Below are 18697 nucleotides of genomic sequence, written 5' to 3' on the forward strand. Positions count from 1 at the left end.
CCGGCTTCTTTCAAGGGTTTCATTGAACATAGGAGAAAGGTGAAACATGTTGATCTCGCTGGCCGAATATGTTCAACAGCTTCACTTTCAGGCATCCATACAAACTCTATTTCTGACGATAATATCAGAAATATGAATATTCTGAATCTAGCAGCAGCTGAATCTCAGAGGAAGGAGTCGGAAGCTAAGCTCACATGGAATGTTGGGGTATCTCTGGGGTTAGCTCCAGAAAAGGAAGAAGGAATCATCCATCTTCTCTCGCAGAGGATTGCTTCGGAGGCATAATTCTCTGGTTGCTACTATTTCTCAAGGTTATATTTTTTCTCATGTCTTACAATCTTAACTTTGTTTCATGGAATTTTCGTGGGGGCTTATCATTTGCTCGCAAACATCGCTTTATCCGTTCTTTAGTTTCTACTCACAAACTTACTATTTTGGGTCTTGTTGAGACGAAAAAAGAATTGTTTGATGACTTTAGTGTTCGTTTTTTGTGGCCTAATTTAGACTTCGATTATTGCTTTGTTCCTTCAATTGGCGCTTCTGGTGGTCTTATTTGTGTATGGAATTCGAATCTTATTAATCCTTCGAGGATTGTTAAAACTAATAGATGGATTAGTTTGGATTTTGTCTGGGGTGGCAAGGATGTCAGATTTATTTTGATATACGCTAGTAATTGTTCGAGAGAACGAGCTTCAATGTGGATTGATATTATTCCTGAGCTTAGTTCAGATTTCATTTGTATTCTCGTGGGTGACTTTAATGAAATTTTGGATCCGTCTGAGCGTTTAAATTGCAGTGGGTTTTCTCCTTCTATGCTGGAATTTTCGGCATTTATCTCTAGTTCCAATTTGATGGAAGCTTCTTTACACGGTAGATTTTTTACTTGGCAGAACAGTATTGCTAGATCGAAAATTGACAGATGTTTTCTTTCCCCCTCTGCGTGTGTTTCCTGACCGAATTACCTCCTAAAAGCTTTGCCTAGATCGTACTCGGATCATGTTCCTATTCTTTTTACTTCGGAGGTTATTATTGATTGGGGTCCTAAGCCGTTCAAGTCCATTAATGCCTGGTGGAGTCATAAAGAATTTAGTTCTTTTGTTGATAATTCTTGGTCTTCTATTGCTCTAAGGCTGCCTAAAGCCAATTTGGTGAGGAAATTGAAGGAGTTGCGTGTTTTGCTGAAAGCTTGGAATCGAGATGTCTTTGGGAACATGGAAAACCGTCTAGCCACAGTTCAAAGCTCAATTTCGGATTTAGAAGCTATAGCAGATTTGAATAATTTGTCAGAAGCCGATGGTTCCAGGTTGTCTGATTTGCATTCAGAATTCAATCATATCTCCAAGCAAATTGAGTCGCTTTGGCATCAGAAATCGAGGGTTAACTGGAATCTAAATGGAGACAGAAACACAAAATATTTTCATACTGTTGCTTCTTTGCATTCAAAGAACAATTTAGTATCTGAATTCTTTATAGATGGCGTCTGCTATTCTTCTCCTGCTGATATTAAACAAAGGGTGCATTCTTTTTATAAGAATTTGTTTAATAAGCCTGCCAGTGTTGATTTTATCTTAGATGATCTTCCAATCAAGCGCCTCTCTGATTCGCAGGCTGCATGCTTATCGGCCTCATTTTCTGAAGGGGAGATTTATTCTACTCTTTTGAGTTGTGACGATAATAAAGCTCCGGGCCCGGATGGCTTTAATTATTTTTTCTATAAGAAGGCTTGGAAGACTTTTAAGCATGATTTTATCTCCCTTTTCGATGATTTTTATGCTACTGCGGATTTCCCAAGAGGCATCAATACTGCTTTTCTAGTGCTGCTTCCGAAATTTCAGGGTGCTACAGATATTAAGGATTTTCGTCCTATAAGCTTAATTAACGGAGTCTTCAAACTTATCTCTAAGGCGCTGGCTAATAGGTTGTAATAACCCGTAAACTGTTAAGATAACTTTCAGATATTAGGACGTGCCACTTGTCCGAAATTAAGAAGTTGGGATAAGGTGATCGTGAATGAGAATCAAAATGACAAGTATTGTCAAAATAGGTATATTAATTGGATCTCAGAATAATAATTTTTAAGCGAAAATTTGTTATTCGGAGTGATTATTAGCGGGACTAAAAGGAAGCCAGAGTAATTAAAATAAAATAAAGTATGAGTCCCGAGCTAATAATTTTCACGTCAAGGTTCGTGAAATATTTTTAAGAAATTATGGAAAAAGTTTCATAAATTTTTGGACATTGTTTAGTTAAGCATGTCGGTTAATTGAGAAGTTGAGTTAAAGTGCAAATTAGCCACTTTAAGGACTAAAGTGGAATTTTGACCATAAAATTAAGAGGAAAGTTGTGCTTTACTCTATTTTCTTAAGATAAGAAAATAATATCCATAAAATGATTATCGATAATCATTAAAATGAAATATTGGACGAAAAAGTGTAAGTTAGCTCAAAATGAAATTTTGAGCGTTTTTGGCCAAAATTGCCAAAATAAAATTATTAGAAAATGAAGTTATAAGATATGGGACTAATATTATTTATTTGATAATAAATAATATAGAATTAATCGGACCTAAAAGATTTAGCGTTCGACGGACTAAATTGGACGAAAAAAAAGTTATGGATTAAAAAATGAGGAGGTGGCAATTTTAAGTACTAAAGGTGATATTAACCAATTACTTCCTAAGGAAGATGTTGACTTCCTACACTTATTGATTTCTCTAGCATATCCATTATTCATTCAAAGAAAAAGAAAGAAAAAGAGATGGAGAAAAGAGGAAGCCATGGGAGATGAGGTTTTGGAGCGTTTTTGCTAAAATCGAGCTACGGAGCTCGTTTCTCGACCAAATTGAACGATATTTGTGGCTATGGATTCAGGACTCAATTCTATACTCAAGGTAAGCATCAATTCACGATTTGGTTGGCTAATTTTGAACGAATTTGGATGAATTGTGGGCTGTTATTTTCGGTAATTAGGTAATCATGGTGTTTGATGATTTTGGTTGATTACAAGCTTATAATTAAGTGTTTTAATGGTTGAATGATGATTAATTGAGGCTGATATGTTGAAGGAAGGTCATGGCCGAAAATATTTTAACTTGGATGATTAAATTGAATAAAAATGGATGATAAATATGTAGGTGAATTATGACAATTTTGGATGAATTCATGTTGATGATTATTGAAAATCATAAGCTTTGATTAGGAGTTATAATGGCTGAATTATGATGGATGTAATTAAGATGAACTAATGAATGAAAATTGGAAGGGAATGAGCTAGAGTGTTTCGCAATTACACTAAGATTAGTGTTTGAATTGATTAAGGAGTTATGTATATTTTGAAGCGAAAATGGAGAGTGTGACAATGAAACGTTGTGCGTTTTGCTTCCTAGGTTCGGAAGGCCTTCGACCAGCCACACCCTGACCCTAGTAGGCAGAGGTATGAAGGCCATAGGGGCTGCATGGGAAGTCCTTATGAGTCGAGAACGAAAGCTTTCATCGTTAGTAAGTTCGACGGGCGACGGGTCGAGGTAAATTAAAGTATAAAGTTCGACGTGTTCAAATCAAGTTGTTGATTGAAATTTGGAATAGTTAATGATCAAGACATTGGGCCCTAATCTAGTACAATGGTTTATAATATAAATGCTAAGGTCTAAGATTCCGATAAGTTATAAGTTACGAGATGAGTTTACGCAAACTAGTAGGACGTTTTGCAGAAAACTATTCTGCAAAACAGCCCTATTGCGAAGTCCGTATCTCGAGCTATATAACTCCAAATTAAGTTCCGTTTGTTGGTACGGAAACTTAAGGATGTTATCTAAATATTTCTAAGTATAAGTTTTTGCAAAATCGAAACCTAAAATGTTCATTTTGGACTGAACATTTTATTGTGCAGTCTGCCCTGCACTTGTAATCAGCTTTAAGGAAATAACTTTGGAGCTAATTTCCGACACCTTCGGGTGCTAATCTCAGTCCGAGACCTAAACAAATGTTTTAGGAGACATTCTAAAATTTAAGAATGTTAAGTTTGTTTAGAGGTCGGACTGTTTTAAATGAGCGATTTCGATAGCCGAAGTTGGCTAGAAATTATGTTTTGGATATTTAGCATATAGTTAGAATGTTAATAATTTAGGTTATTATCGAATTTTTGTAGACTCGCCGAGGCGACTACTAACAGGACACGGAACGTGACGAACGATATTGCTTTGTTTGTTCTACAAGATTTTGGATAGCAAGTGGTGAGTTTACAATTTACTTTTGTGTGTTATTAATAAAAGCTATTTATTTTATTATCATTATTATTAATGCATAGCATTATTATTCATAATGATTATTATTTCTTATTGAATGTTTATTTCTTATAAAATAAAACTAGTATAGTGATCCGAGGAAACGAGCTACCTATTGGGCGTCAATAGGCTGTGTGATCACCAGTGTCCGGTCAGTCATAGAATTAGCATTAATAGATGTTGGTATCTAAAAATGTTTGATATGAGCTCATTATATGATGATTATGTTTGGGAATGAGGAGGATTATGTTTGGTAGATACGAGGTAACTCGGTCGAACTATCTCGGGACCCGTATCTAGTGAGTAACTCGGTTGAACTATCTCGGGACTCACACCTTGGGATTAAGCAGTGACATGATGTAACTCGGTTGAACTATCTCGGGACTATGTCACGTGGTAACGAGTAACTCGGTTGAACTATCTCGGGACCGTACCACTTGGATTAAAATGATTCGATATAATATGAACGGATACAGTATGAGTAGGATATTTATAGGAAATAGTATTAGTTTAAGATTAAGGTTTCGATCGGATCTAATACTTGATATATACTATGTTCATATATATATATGTTATGTTTTAAATGCGATGTTATTTTACATAACACCATTAGTAAACGTAAACTCACTCAGTATTTCCCAAAATACTGACCCCCTCACAGTGTTTCATTTCAGGGTCATAGTAAAGGATATGACGAACTTCTATCCTTGTTCCAGAAGTTCGGAGTTTGTACGGAATCAATAGTGCTGCAGTAGTTGAGTTCTAGTAAGTTGTAACGGTGTGTCAAACGGTTTTGATTGTAAAACGTATACTCTGATATTTGTAAAAGGTTTTGAAACTGCGCTTTTAAACCGTTTGCTAAAGGTGGAACGGGCTGTGCTGGATGTAAGACATCGCAATATAAGACCCAGGTTCCTATGTAATGGCTTCAGGTTTTGAACTAGACGTTTGTATACGTCACAATGGAAAGGCTTTTATAAAATGATTTTGTATATGATTATGATTTTGTTTTATCAATTTATTCGCGAAAAATTTATACTCGTTTTAGGCTTGCTACGGGTTTTGGAAACGAAAATTCCCACTCCCTAGCGCCGGTCGCAGCTCGAGATTTCGGGTCGTGACAAAGGTGGTATCAGAGCAGTTGGTCCAGTTACCACTGCTAATATGGTTTGAGGCAGGTTGATACTACTGCCAGTCTGTGATTAATGTTTGTTTGACCGTAGGTACTCTGTCATTAAGTGACCTAGGAACTACTGCAGCTATAGGAATCGAGTCATGTCATTGATAGGACCTAATTTGTTTTAAACTTCTAACTCTCCTCGATAGGATGTGAGTCATTATAATCGATTGCTTTGTGAAACGTTGTTTGTTCTGTATGGATTATGTATATACGATAAGGATGTGTGTTTCATTTATGATAGAGTATGCATATGCAATGTGCATACGGAGAAGGACATGTGAAAATGGACTCTCACAAGCATGTCTGGGCAAGACGAGGCTCAGCCACACACTATATCAAACGGAGAGGATGTACCTCCCGTATACCAGAAATAGCCCGAAGTGAATCAAAGGTCGCCGATCAGGAATAGTGATATGAGAACGGGGCGAATCTAGTCAAGCACCCCCAAGTACGATGCATATGCTTTGTGCTATCACATTTCTTTTAGTAGCTATGGTTTGGCCAATAAGGCAAGCCATTATGGTATAGACGTATCGCATTAGAGATAAATTGTTAACGAATAGACGATGCTCTATGAAGAATGAGAACCTAGGTGCATAACCTAAGATATTCCTTTACGAAGGAAACAAAACGTAGAGAACATACATTGAACACACATCGAACATACATTGAAAGAGTTCGACATTCTCTACAAAATGTCAAATATGCCTGAATAACCTGAGCTATGCCCTGAACATAGCTTGATAATATGTGATAGGAGGACAGAGAATGAGAATAAAATATACCAATAAGATTGATAAAAAGCCATAATAAAGAAAAACTAAATTGTCACAGAAGTTCCGATCTGAGTTGACTTATGGTATTTATAAAAGAAATAAAGCTTTGAGATTTCTTTTAAAAGTATAATTGTGCGCAGTCCCAGCATATAGTATGCCATAGGAAGCATGAAAGACATGATTAAAAACATATTGCAGTATCAACATATATGTATAAATATTTTAATATAAAACCACAATTTTACTACATCATGCATTCGCTGATACGAGCAATTAAAAGAATTTAAAATAGCAACTCTTTAGTGATGAGAGGTGTCATCACTTTGATGCGCAATTATATTAAAGGTTTTGAAAAGATATTATTGAAATTGTATTTGATTTGAAAAGAGAACGTTTTGAAAGTGCCGACGGGCAAAGTCAAAACGATTTGAAAACATAAGAAAACTAGATGGAATTTCTTGTGACACCAATATATAAACTTTAACAAAGAGCAATAACAAATATAAAGGATTATATAGAGATAGTTTGATAATGAGCATAGCTTAACAGCTCATAGGTAGAGCATATAAAATGAAGATCGTATAAGAAGAGTAAATCATCTCAAGAGTAAGAGGTACAACGATGATCGTTAGATAACGACATCGGAGTATATGATTGCGAACATCGACACCAATATGTGTGTGATCGATATTACAACCATCACAATGATGGGAATTCACGACACGTGAACACATAAACCCTAAGAAGAACATAGTTTTGGATTGATGGCGCATAGAAGACGCGAAGGAAGTAAACGAGAGATAAGGCTAGTAAAACCCTGATAAAGTTTGATCAAGCCGTCAGATCAAGTTAACTTTGGAATATGATATTCCTAAGACGATTATCTAGAGACTAACCGTTGCGATTGACGAACGGAGAAGTAGATGAACAGAGGTTACGAAGAGATATATTAAGATAATCGGTGCTAAAGAGGTTTGTGTAGCCTGCGTGGATTAAAAGAACTCTATAAAGGTAATCGAGGAAAGGAAGTAAGAACGTTACTTGGAAAGTAACAAGAAGGGAACAAGGAAATCAACGTCTGTACAAAAGAGGTTAAGAGGAATTGAATTGGTCTAGGTATGCGAACAAATTTACTGATTGACGAGATATCAGTATAAATATGATAGAGGGACTTACACACGATCAAGAGTGCAACCCGTCAACAAATTCAAAAGGGAACAACCCTCGACCCTACACAAAAGATAAGGTTGGAGATATTAGAATAAGAAGTGAAAGGATACGAGCCTATTAAGGCAAGAGGTTAATGGACGACGGGAGAAGAGCCCAACGCGATAATAATTGTTATCCCACCTGTTGTTGTCCTATCGATACGGAAATCGTATACGTAGTTGCTACGCGTGAACTAAGAAAGTTGAAGAGAGATTGGTCATCTCTTTTACGAGCAGATATTAAGTATAGACGTACAATTGACTATGATACAAATAAATGCAACGACAAAACTAACAATCTTTATAGATGTTAGCAATTCTCATAAGAAGAATCGAAAACTTGATAACAAAGACAGTTATTCAAGTTGAAAACGATAGAGGAAATAATTCCAAGGAAAAAAAATACAGTTCAGGTTGGATAGAATAGAAAGTTATCCCAAAGGTATGGATAAAATCGAAGATTGGTGTACAGTACAAGTGAGCAAGGATCTATAATAAGAAAAGGAACAAGTAGGGATCGTTGTTACGCAAATAAGAAACCTACGAACTAACGATACTTCAGCGATGCAAGTTCTTTGGAAAAATCACTCTATAAAAAAGTGTACGTGCAAGGTAAGAGCGAGTATGCAAGGAAGCTACTCATATATGTTTATTTCGAGTAAGTGGCAAAAGTTTAAATTCGAGGACGAATTTATTATAAGGGGGGGTGAATGTAATAACCCGTAAACTGTTAAGATAACTTTCAGATATTAGGACGTGCCACTTGTCCGAAATTAAGAAGTTGGGATAAGGTGATGGTGAATGAGAATCAAAATGACAAGTATTGTCAAAATAGGTATATTAATTGGATCGCAGAATAATAAATTTTAAGCGAAAATTTGTTATTCGGAGTGATTATTAGCGGGACTAAAAGGAAGCCAGAGTAATTAAAATAAAATAAAGTATGAGTCCCGAGCTAATAATTTTCACGTCAAGGTTCGTGAAATATTTTTAAGAAATTATGGAAAAAGTTTCATAAATTTTTGGACATTGTTTAGTTAAGCATGTCGGTTAATTGAGAAGTTGAGTTAAAGTGCAAATTAGCCACTTTAAGGACTAAAGTGGAATTTTGACCATAAAATTAAGAGGAAAGTTGTGCTTTACTCTATTTTCTTAAGATAAGAAAATAATATCCATAAAATGATTATCGATAATCATTAAAATGAAATATTGGACGAAAAAGTGCAAGTTAGCTCAAAATGAAATTTTGAGCGTTTTTGGCCAAAATTGCCAAAATAAAATTATTAGAAAATGAAGTTATAAGATATGGGACTAATATTATTTATTTGATAATAAATAATATAGAATTAATCGGACCTAAAAGATTTAGCGTTCGACGGACTAAATTGGACGAAAAAAAAGTTATGGATTAAAAAATGAGGAGGTGGCAATTTTAAGTACTAAAGGTGATATTAACCAATTACTTCCTAAGGAAGATGTTGACTTCCTACACTTATTGATTTCTCTAGCATATCCATTATTCATTCAAAGAAAAAGAAAGAAAAAGAGATGGAGAAAAGAGGAAGCCATGGGAGATGAGGTTTTGGAGCGTTTTTGCTAAAATCGAGCTACGGAGCTCGTTTCTCGACCAAATTGAACGATATTTGTGGCTATGGATTCAGGACTCAATTCTATACTCAAGGTAAGCATCAATTCACGATTTTGTTGGCTAATTTTGAACGAATTTGGATGAATTGTGGGCTGTTATTTTCGGCAATTAGGTAATCATGGTGTTTGATGATTTTGGTTGATTATAAGCTTATAATTAAGTGTTTTAATGGTTGAATGATGATTAATTGAGGCTGATATGTTGAAGGAAGGTCATGGCCGAAAATATTTTAACTTGGATGATTAAATTGAATAAAAATGGATGATAAATATGTAGGTGAATTATGACAATTTTGGATGAATTCATGTTGATGATTATTGAAAATCATAAGCTTTGATTAGGAGTTATAATGGCTGAATTATGATGGATGTAATTAAGATGAACTAATGAATGAAAATTGGAAGGGAATGAGCTAGAGTGTTTCGGCAATTACACTAAGATTAGTGTTTGAATTGATTAAGGAGTTATGTATATTTTGAAGCGAAAATGGAGAGTGTGACAATGAAACGTTGTGCGTTTTGCTTCCTAGGTTCGGAAGGCCTTCGACCAGCCACACCCTGACCCTAGTAGGCAGAGGTATGAAGGCCATAGGGGCTGCATGGGAAGTCCTTATGAGTCGAGAACAAAAGCTTTCATCGTTAGTAAGTTCGACGGGCGACGGGTCGAGGTAAGTTAAAGTATAAAGTTCGACGTGTTCAAATCAAGTTGTTGATTGAAATTTGGAATAGTTAATGATCAAGACATTGGGCCCTAATCTAGTACAATGGTTTATAATATAAATGCTAAGGTCTAAGATTCCGATAAGTTATAAGTTACGAGATGAGTTTACGCAAACTAGTAGGACGTTTTGCAGAAAACTATTCTGCAAAACAGCCCTATTGCGAAGTCCGTATCTCGAGCTATATAACTCCAAATTAAGTTCCGTTTGTTGGTACGGAAACTTAAGGATGTTATCTAAATATTTCTAAGTATAAGTTTTTGCAAAATCGAAACCTAAAATGTTCATTTTGGACTGAACATTTTATTGTGCAGTCTGCCCTGCACTTGTAATCAGCTTTAAGGAAATAACTTTGGAGCTAATTTCCGACACCTTCGGGTGCTAATCTCAGTCCGAGACCTAAACAAATGTTTTAGGAGACATTCTAAAATTTAAGAATGTTAAGTTTGTTTAGAGGTCGGACTGTTTTAAATGAGCGATTTCGATAGCCGAAGTTGGCTAGAAATTATGTTTTGGATATTTAGCATATAGTTAGAATGTTAATAATTTAGGTTATTATCGAATTTTTGTAGACTCGCCGAGGCGACTACTAACAGGACACGGAACGTGACGAACGATATTGCTTTGTTTGTTCTACAAGATTTTGGATAGCAAGTGGTGAGTTTACAATTTACTTTTGTGTGTTATTAATAAAAGCTATTTATTTTATTATCATTATTATTAATGCATTGCATTATTATTCATAATGATTATTATTTCTTATTGAATGTTTATTTCTTATAAAATAAAACTAGTATAGTGATCCGAGGAAACGAGCTACCTATTGGGCGTCAATAGGCTGTGTGATCACCAGTGTCCGGTCAGTCATAGAATTAGCATTAATAGATGTTGGTATCTAAAAATGTTTGATATGAGCTCATTATATGATGATTATGTTTGGGAATGAGGAGGATTATGTTTGGTAGATACGAGGTAACTCGGTCGAACTATCTCGGGACCCGTATCTAGTGAGTAACTCGGTTGAACTATCTCGGGACTCACACCTTGGGATTAAGCAGTGACATGATGTAACTCGGTTGAACTATCTCGGGACTATGTCACGTGGTAACGAGTAACTCGGTTGAACTATCTCGGGACCGTACCACTTGGATTAAAATGATTCGATATAATATGAACGGATACAGTATGAGTAGGATATTTATAGGAAATAGTATTAGTTTAAGATTAAGGTTTCGATCGGATCTAATACTTGATATATACTATGTTCATATATATATGTTATGTTTTAAATGCGATGTTATTTTACATAACACCATTAGTAAACGTAAACTCACTCAGTATTTCCCAAAATACTGACCCCCTCACAGTGTTTCATTTCAGGGTCATAGTAAAGGATATGACGAACTTCTATCCTTGTTCCAGAAGTTCGGAGTTTGTACGGAATCAATAGTGCTGCAGTAGTTGAGTTCTAGTAAGTTGTAACGGTGTGTCAAACGGTTTTGATTGTAAAACGTATACTCTGATATTTGTAAAAGGTTTTGAAACTGCGCTTTTAAACCGTTTGCTAAAGGTGGAACGGGCTGTGCTGGATATAAGACATCGCAATATAAGACCCAGGTTCCTATGTAATGGCTTCAGGTTTTGAACTAGACGTTTGTATACGTCACAATGGAAAGGCTTTTATGAAAATGATTTTGTATATGATTATGATTTTGTTTTATCAATTTATTCGCGAAAAATTTATACTCGTTTTAGGCTTGCTACGGGTTTTGGAAACGAAAATTCCCACTCCCTAGCGCCGGTCGCAGCTCGAGATTTCGGGTCGTTAACTTTACTTAGAAGTAAAACCAATAAATTTATAAACTAAAAAACGAATACAGAAATTCACACTCCATAAAAAAAATTCATACCCCATACTCTACAAATCTTAATATAAATTACAGACACAAAATTAAAATTATAACTCATTACTAACAAAAAATTAAAAAGAGATGAATACAAAAAATTGACAAGTCTAATTCAACAGAAGCATCAAGAAATTAAAGGGATCATCAGCAAATTGATCTTGTTTAGAGGTGTAGATCTGTCGATATAAAGAAAAAAAATGAATTAGGAAAAAATTAAAGTGAATAAAGAAAATGAAACATGCAGTTCCAAAATTATACCAATAATAACAAAATATCAAAATAAAAAGAAATAAATTTGATTAAACACTTACTTTTTTTAAAAGGATTTCAAGCAAATATCCATTTATGAAAAAAATTGACAGATTCGAAGAAGCGAAAATGATGGCCTTCCTTTGAATCGCCACGCTAAACGTTGAGGGAAATTGTATGATTAAGTGGAGTGTTAAATTAAAAGGTATTAGTTAGAGATTTAAGAAATCAATTGGAAATTAGGGTTTTTAATGGTGAAAAACAAAAGGAATAAGGAGAGAAGAAGAATAAGAGAGTGCCGCAAGAGAGAGAAAAAAGAAATGAGAGATAGGGTTCACAATATTAAGGAGGATTATATATAATATTGAAACGGCATAGTATTAGGTAGTATCCTTGATAAAAAAATGAACTGAATCAGACCTCATTCGGTGTTATCGGTTTTTCGGTTATTTCGGTTTGTGACAACCTCAAACCGAACCAAAGACCGATCTCCACACTTTTTCATATCTGACACCGAACCAAACCGTTTTGACCGAAAAACCGAACCAAATAACAAATTTTGGTTCGGTTCGGTTTTTCGGTCTGGTTCGGTTTCTGCTCACCCCTACGAGCACCTCGTCCTTAGCTCATCTTCTCACCAGAAGCCGAAGCTTGGTTCGTCTTCTAAAAAAAATCATTAGTTAGTTTGTTTCCTCAAATCTGGAGAGATGATTTTTTATGGTGGCGGAGGTGGGCGAGTTAAGAGGGTGGTTTAGGTTTGGTTGAGTTGGGTTGAGTTAGTTTAATTTTTTATTTTTTAAATAAATTATACTTTTATTACGTGATGCGGAGGTCACAACTCAGTAAAGTTAACGATATTAACAAAATTTTGGACTCAGCGCCACCATAATGTTTAGGGGGGTATAGTGACCTTTTTTGAAATTTAAGAAGTTTTTTGTAAGGGAGTCAGATTATTAGTCGATAAGGTATTATAGAATAAGTCCACAATTGATGTAATCTCTAAGATTGTCTGTTTTTTTAAACAACTTAATTAATTATATTATTTACTATGATTTAGTTTGAATTCCAAAATCTATTTGCTTTTTACTTCAGGTTATTTAAATATTATACATACAATAAGAGCATGCATAAATGTGATGATTGATTGTCTGGGACCTCCAGATGGATTTGGCCAACTTTTAACAATTAAAAGCCACACTGTTACACTAAAATGACGATATAAAATCTTTTTTTTAAATATATATATATAATGATAGAATATATATATATATATAAAATTAAATTTTAGACATTTAAAATAATTAGTTAAATAATTATATTTGATAATAAAAAGGTTAGGACTATAATAACTTTTAAAAATTTGAACTAAATTTTAAATATAAAATTAAATTGGACTAGATAAATATGATATATATAAATTTTAATTAACTTCTTTATCAACATTAAACATTTAGATTATCATATAAAATAAATAAAGATGATAAGTTACAAAATTACTGAATCATTCATTCAAAATAAATTAATTTCGACTACTAAATTATACTTCAAATGATATTGACTTTGGATATTATTCTATGAAAGTCATCAATGTTTTTATTAAAACAAATACTCCATAATTAAATATAAATATACATACAAGGGCCTACTAATATAATTTTATATCAAATATGTATTAAAAGTAATTACCTCTTGAACTTATTTTCTATAAATACCTGCCTCAGCTTCCTTTCATAAAACATCCCAAGCTTCTTTCAACAAGCTAGTCACCATTTCCACGATCATAATGGCTCTATCTTTGTCGTCCACAATGTTTCTTATTTGCTTTTCTGTTTTTATGCTCGCCGGACATGCACGAGATATGCCCGAACAAGTTCCGATGCCAAACCCGAAAGTCAGTAATATCGCAAACGATACTAGACTTGAATCTTACGTTCGACTAGCAACTTTAAGATTTCCTGTTCTCACTAAAACAAGCTGGGCCGCTGACTGTTTTCAAGCCAACACTGGTGAATTATCAACGAATATAGATTACTCCGTTGGCTGGATTATTATTGAGGTATATAAAACACTAATAGCTATTATTTGAGGATTGGATATATTTGTTCAAATTCGTAAAAATTTATAGGCCAGAAAGTTCAAATTATAGATATTATTTTGTTTCTATAAGATATTCCTAACATTGTCCTCGGATCGATCCATATTTATGATACATTTTAAAATATATGGAGTCACATATTAATTCATGAATCCACTTTTGAATAGCTTGTACTATTGTATATAAATACTCTCTTCACTTGATATTTTTTTTAATAATTAAAAAAGGGAAGTGCTTGTGGAAAAGATTAGACTTATACAGTTTGTTGTTCAGCTCTTATATCATTTAAATTATAGCTCATGAGTTCTTCACTCAATTTCTTTAAATGTTTTGTCTTGAATTGCGACTACAAAAATTAATTGTTGTATTTTTGCAGAATACAAATGCACATAGTTACACCTGTAGAGATTTCTATAAATTTAGCTTTTATAAAACTACAAGTATCGTTCATAAACACCCTTGAATTAGTTTCTTTAAATGTTCATTCAAAAATAATTGCTTTTCTTTTTAATTTGCAGACTAAGAATGCGAAAAGCAAATTATGCAAAGATTCTTATGAATTTAGAGCAGGAACTGCAGTGATAGCAACAGACACTTTCTATACCTCTTTAACCAATCCACATGAAACAATGTTCTTTCCCACAGCTGCACAAAAAAAAGAAGTAAGTTCTTCGCTTTCAATCATAATTTAAAGGCAGTATAATTTTTCAATTCATAACTTTGACTATTTTTAAAATATATTTTATAAAAAAATCGACCTATTTGATCCGTTAATTTTATAAATCAAAATAAGTATATTTAAATTTTATTCAATTAAAATTACAAAACATATTTCTTTGCTATCTGGACCTATCAGATAAATCAATATAAGCAATTGACGATGGATCAAATATATTATATATGTAATTATCTTAATTTGACGGAGAGGATTATCCAAAAGATTAAAAAATATATATATTTGAAATAATAGTCAAAGTTATGAATATAAACATAATTTTACGTAATTGAAATACATAATTAATATCACCATTTCTGAAGTTTAATATATAATTCTGATTCTATGACATCCATCAGATAAATGACAACGGAATTGGCGTTTACTTGAAAAGATCATCTGTAACCAAAGACAAAGAAAATGGGCATGACTTTCTAAAACAGGTGGTGGAGACAATATAAAATTTAAATTGTGAAGTAATTGGCCGTCGTCACTTTGCTATATATGTAATCTAAATAAAAGGCTTTGTATTTCTCAAGTTATGTTGGCTTTTCATTGTTGTTTTAAGTTGTTAATTATCTAAATAAAACAAAATTCGAACATGTTTATAAAAACATGGGAATTTTGTTCCTACTTGTAAGCTATTTTCCCCGTTTGATAATGTTGTGATTTGAAATATATTTGTATTTGATATATGTAATATGATATACATGTCACCGTCTATTTATATGATATACGGAGACCCCTGTACTATAACATTTTTATTCGGAAAGCTCCTACTCTAAACTTGTTCATTCTCGAGTCCCTCTACTTAGCAAAATCTAATATTTATACCCTTATGTGGACGAAAATTGCGCGAGTGTGCCACACTCTCCCATTCCGTTAATTAACGGAGCTAACTTTGATTTTGATAGTTCACATCATCCAAAAGTCTTTTTTATTTTTGACACGTTTCAACAAAATAATTGAAAGAAGATGGCCCACCACCTAGATTTTATTTCAAATCACCGCCTTCAATTCCGTAATCAAATAATTACCACCTTCTCCTTGATTCTACCGCCGCCGCCGCCACCACCACCACCTTCACTTCCATAATCTGTTCAATTCTTACACCATCATTTCGAATTCTAATTTTCCAAAATCCAAGATTTGTGATCAACATTAAGGACATCAAACAAGCAACCGTTAAAGCCGCTTCTCGAAAACATGCCGGGTTCAGAGACACCAACACAGCCGACGGCCCAGCCGTACGAAAAGTTCACCTTCCACCATCATTCCAGCTAAGGAGAAGACAAAAAAATTTAGCCTGTATATGCTGCTCGTTCAAGACTTCGAAGATTTTTCCGGATTTGTTCAGAATAAAGAGACTACTACTAGTTTAAAGATCTTGACGAGTATGAAAAACGAGCTTTTTCAAGACAAAGTTGGTTCAAATTTTATATATTATTTTATTTAAGATTGCAGATTTTCAACTATAAAGAAGAATGAAAGGAGAATATGTCCAGTTAGCACATATTTTGCTTTAAAACTACCACGTCAACAAAAAACAAATATGCCATGTCATCATTTATCAAAAAAAAAAAATACTTCCTCCGTGGCAATAGAGTTGTCCACTTTGATAATTTTTTGAACAAAGGGTCAACGCGCCCCCTAAACTTGTCTCACGGGATCATCTAACCCAATTTATACTTTTTTGAGCAACTAACCCCAAAACTCTTCATTTTCGGGTCAAGTAACCCCATAATTATATTTTCAAAACGCGTAAAATACAAATCGGAGGTGAGGGATGCAAAAAAGTAATTAGATACTTTTCTAATTGTTGCGATATAATTATCCTAAATCTGTTTTTTAAAATAAAAATATAAATTACGGGGTTATTTGACCCAAAAATGAAGAGTTTTGGGTTAGTTCCTCAAAAAAGTATAAATTGGGCTACATGACCCCGTGTCACAAGTTCAGGAGGCGCGTTGACCCTTTGTTCATAATTTTTTTGTCCCAAAACTCTTGTCCACTTTCAAAAAGTAACTAACTTTTACATTTAACTTGTCTATATTACCCCTATTTAAAGTACAATACTGTGTAAATTGAAAGTAAATTGTAAGTGGACCCTATATTAAATAGGGATATGATAAGAAAAATAAGAAAATTTTTATAAAACCCATAAACAATAATTACTTTTCGTAAACTGTGTGATAAAGGTAAAGTGGACAACTCTATTAGGACGGAGAGAGTACTATATATCATGTCTTCTTCTTTTGTTTTTGACTCTCACTAATGGAGAGTGTAACACACTTGTAGATTTGCGTCCACGTAAGGGGGTAAAAAATAGATTTTACCAAGTAAAGGGACTTGAGCATAAATAAGTTTGAATTAAGGGCTTTTCGCACAAAAATTGTACAATATAGGAGTCTGTATATAGGTTTTGTCTTAATTACATAGGCTAGAAGTCAACCCATGAAATCAGCGAAATTAATAAAAGAGAATTAATTGATCAGGATACCATGATAAATCTTACTAATTCAATAAAAAAAAATACAGAGGAGCCGGCATGAACCAACAAAAAAATTCCATTCCTGCCACCACTCGCCATCAGACCACCAGCCGCTACCCAATCAGCTCACCACCAACAATCGTTACTCCAGTAGTGATTTAATTTAATAAGTTTTTCTTGTCCATTTCCCTTTCCAATTATAAAAAGACTTAATTGCATAAAAAATCACCAACTTTCGCGTATTTTTGATATTTAATATAAATTTTTTTTTTGGCATAAAACATCACCAACTTTCATTTTTTGGCATATTTGTCCACGAGATGTGAAACGGCGCCGTTTTGAATGTAAAACGGGGCCGTTTTGCGCTTAATTTTTCAAAGGAAATGGTTATGTGGACGAATATGCCAAAAAATGAAAGTTGATGATTTTTTATGCCAAGAAAAAAAGATTATGTTAAATACCAAAAACACGTGAAAGTTGGTGATTTTTGTTACAATTAAACCTTATAAAAATGTTATAGATAGATAGAATTAAAATAGTTAATCACATTAGAACATTTTGTGAATCACTTTTGACCTTAGTTTAGTCCAATAAACAAAACAATTAAACACACTCATTAATTAAATATGTTTTTAAAAAATGAGAATACTAATTTAAAAATAAAAATTATACCACTAAAAATTCAGACGTCACAGGTAATTAATAATGTTTTTGTTAGATTTCTCATTTATATACTCTAATCTACTTGTAAAGAAGTAAGAATGGCATCTGAGCAAAAATATTGTATATACATACAGTCAAATCAGACTTCAGTAAAAGCAAATGCTAGAAAACTTAACGTTGCATGACCAATTTAATCACCATGTTATTATTTCACAAAGTCAATTACTGTGCAAATGCCAGATTTGTGGTTTGTGGTTTATGAAATACACAAGGCTCATGAATACAAATCACTTCCTGCCGAACCTAACCAAATGCTGTTGTTGTTTTGCTGCCGCCGCCTTATCAGCAGCTTCACGCTTAAGTGACCTTTTTGCACGACGGCATGTTACATCTTTTGCAGTCTCTTTCTTCTTAGGTTCGCAAGATGATGAACAAGCATCAGAATCGTTCGTATTTGGTCGAAGAACTGGACTTGCTTCTTGACGGCCTGACCTGACATAACCATTTTCTCCCCACCTCCGATTGCCAATACGAAGATTTATCGCTACTTAAATAAACATCAGCTAGATCATCCTCCTCGTCGTCGTCGTCATCATACTCAAAATCATATCGATAGTATTCCTCTAAATCATCATATATATGCATCTTCGTGACTCTCCACAATTAAGGGATTAAACCACGCTGCTCTTAGATAAAAGCACACGCTTTCCTCAAACATGTAATCCTTGATGCTGTTAAGAAAATCAAGACCTCATCAAAACTATA

At 33.8% G+C, this 18697-nt stretch overlaps 1 protein-coding gene and 3 long non-coding RNA genes across 4 annotated transcripts; 3 read left to right on the forward strand and 1 right to left on the reverse strand.

The window, feature by feature from the left end:
* The first annotated feature begins 326 nt into the window (after positions 1-326).
* LOC126687450 (uncharacterized) lies at positions 327-1925 on the forward strand. The gene is made up of 2 exons (XM_050382012.1): positions 327-870; positions 973-1925. Exons 1-2 carry the CDS (start codon positions 327-329, stop codon positions 1923-1925), a joined length of 1497 nt encoding a protein of 498 aa, XP_050237969.1.
* A 747-nt stretch (positions 1926-2672) lies between these two features.
* LOC126686284 (uncharacterized) lies at positions 2673-5244 on the forward strand. Its single transcript, XR_007643874.2, has 4 exons — positions 2673-2890; positions 3386-3523; positions 4147-4231; positions 4944-5244. It is a non-coding gene; the product is annotated as an uncharacterized LOC126686284 (long non-coding RNA).
* A 4265-nt stretch (positions 5245-9509) lies between these two features.
* LOC130014771 (uncharacterized) lies at positions 9510-11392 on the forward strand. Its single transcript, XR_008791037.1, has 3 exons — positions 9510-9761; positions 10385-10469; positions 11180-11392. It is a non-coding gene; the product is annotated as an uncharacterized LOC130014771 (long non-coding RNA).
* Positions 11393-11676: 284 nt separating this feature from the next.
* On the reverse strand, positions 11677-12537 carry LOC126688291 (uncharacterized). The gene is made up of 2 exons (XR_007644221.2): positions 12031-12537; positions 11677-11895 (listed from the first exon to the last, which is right to left on the reverse strand). It is a non-coding gene; the product is annotated as an uncharacterized LOC126688291 (long non-coding RNA).
* Between the last annotated feature and the right edge of the window lie 6160 nt (positions 12538-18697).

This window comes from Mercurialis annua, linkage group LG6 (assembly GCF_937616625.2).
Source record: "Mercurialis annua linkage group LG6, ddMerAnnu1.2, whole genome shotgun sequence".
Classification (NCBI taxonomy): domain Eukaryota; kingdom Viridiplantae; phylum Streptophyta; class Magnoliopsida; order Malpighiales; family Euphorbiaceae; genus Mercurialis; species Mercurialis annua.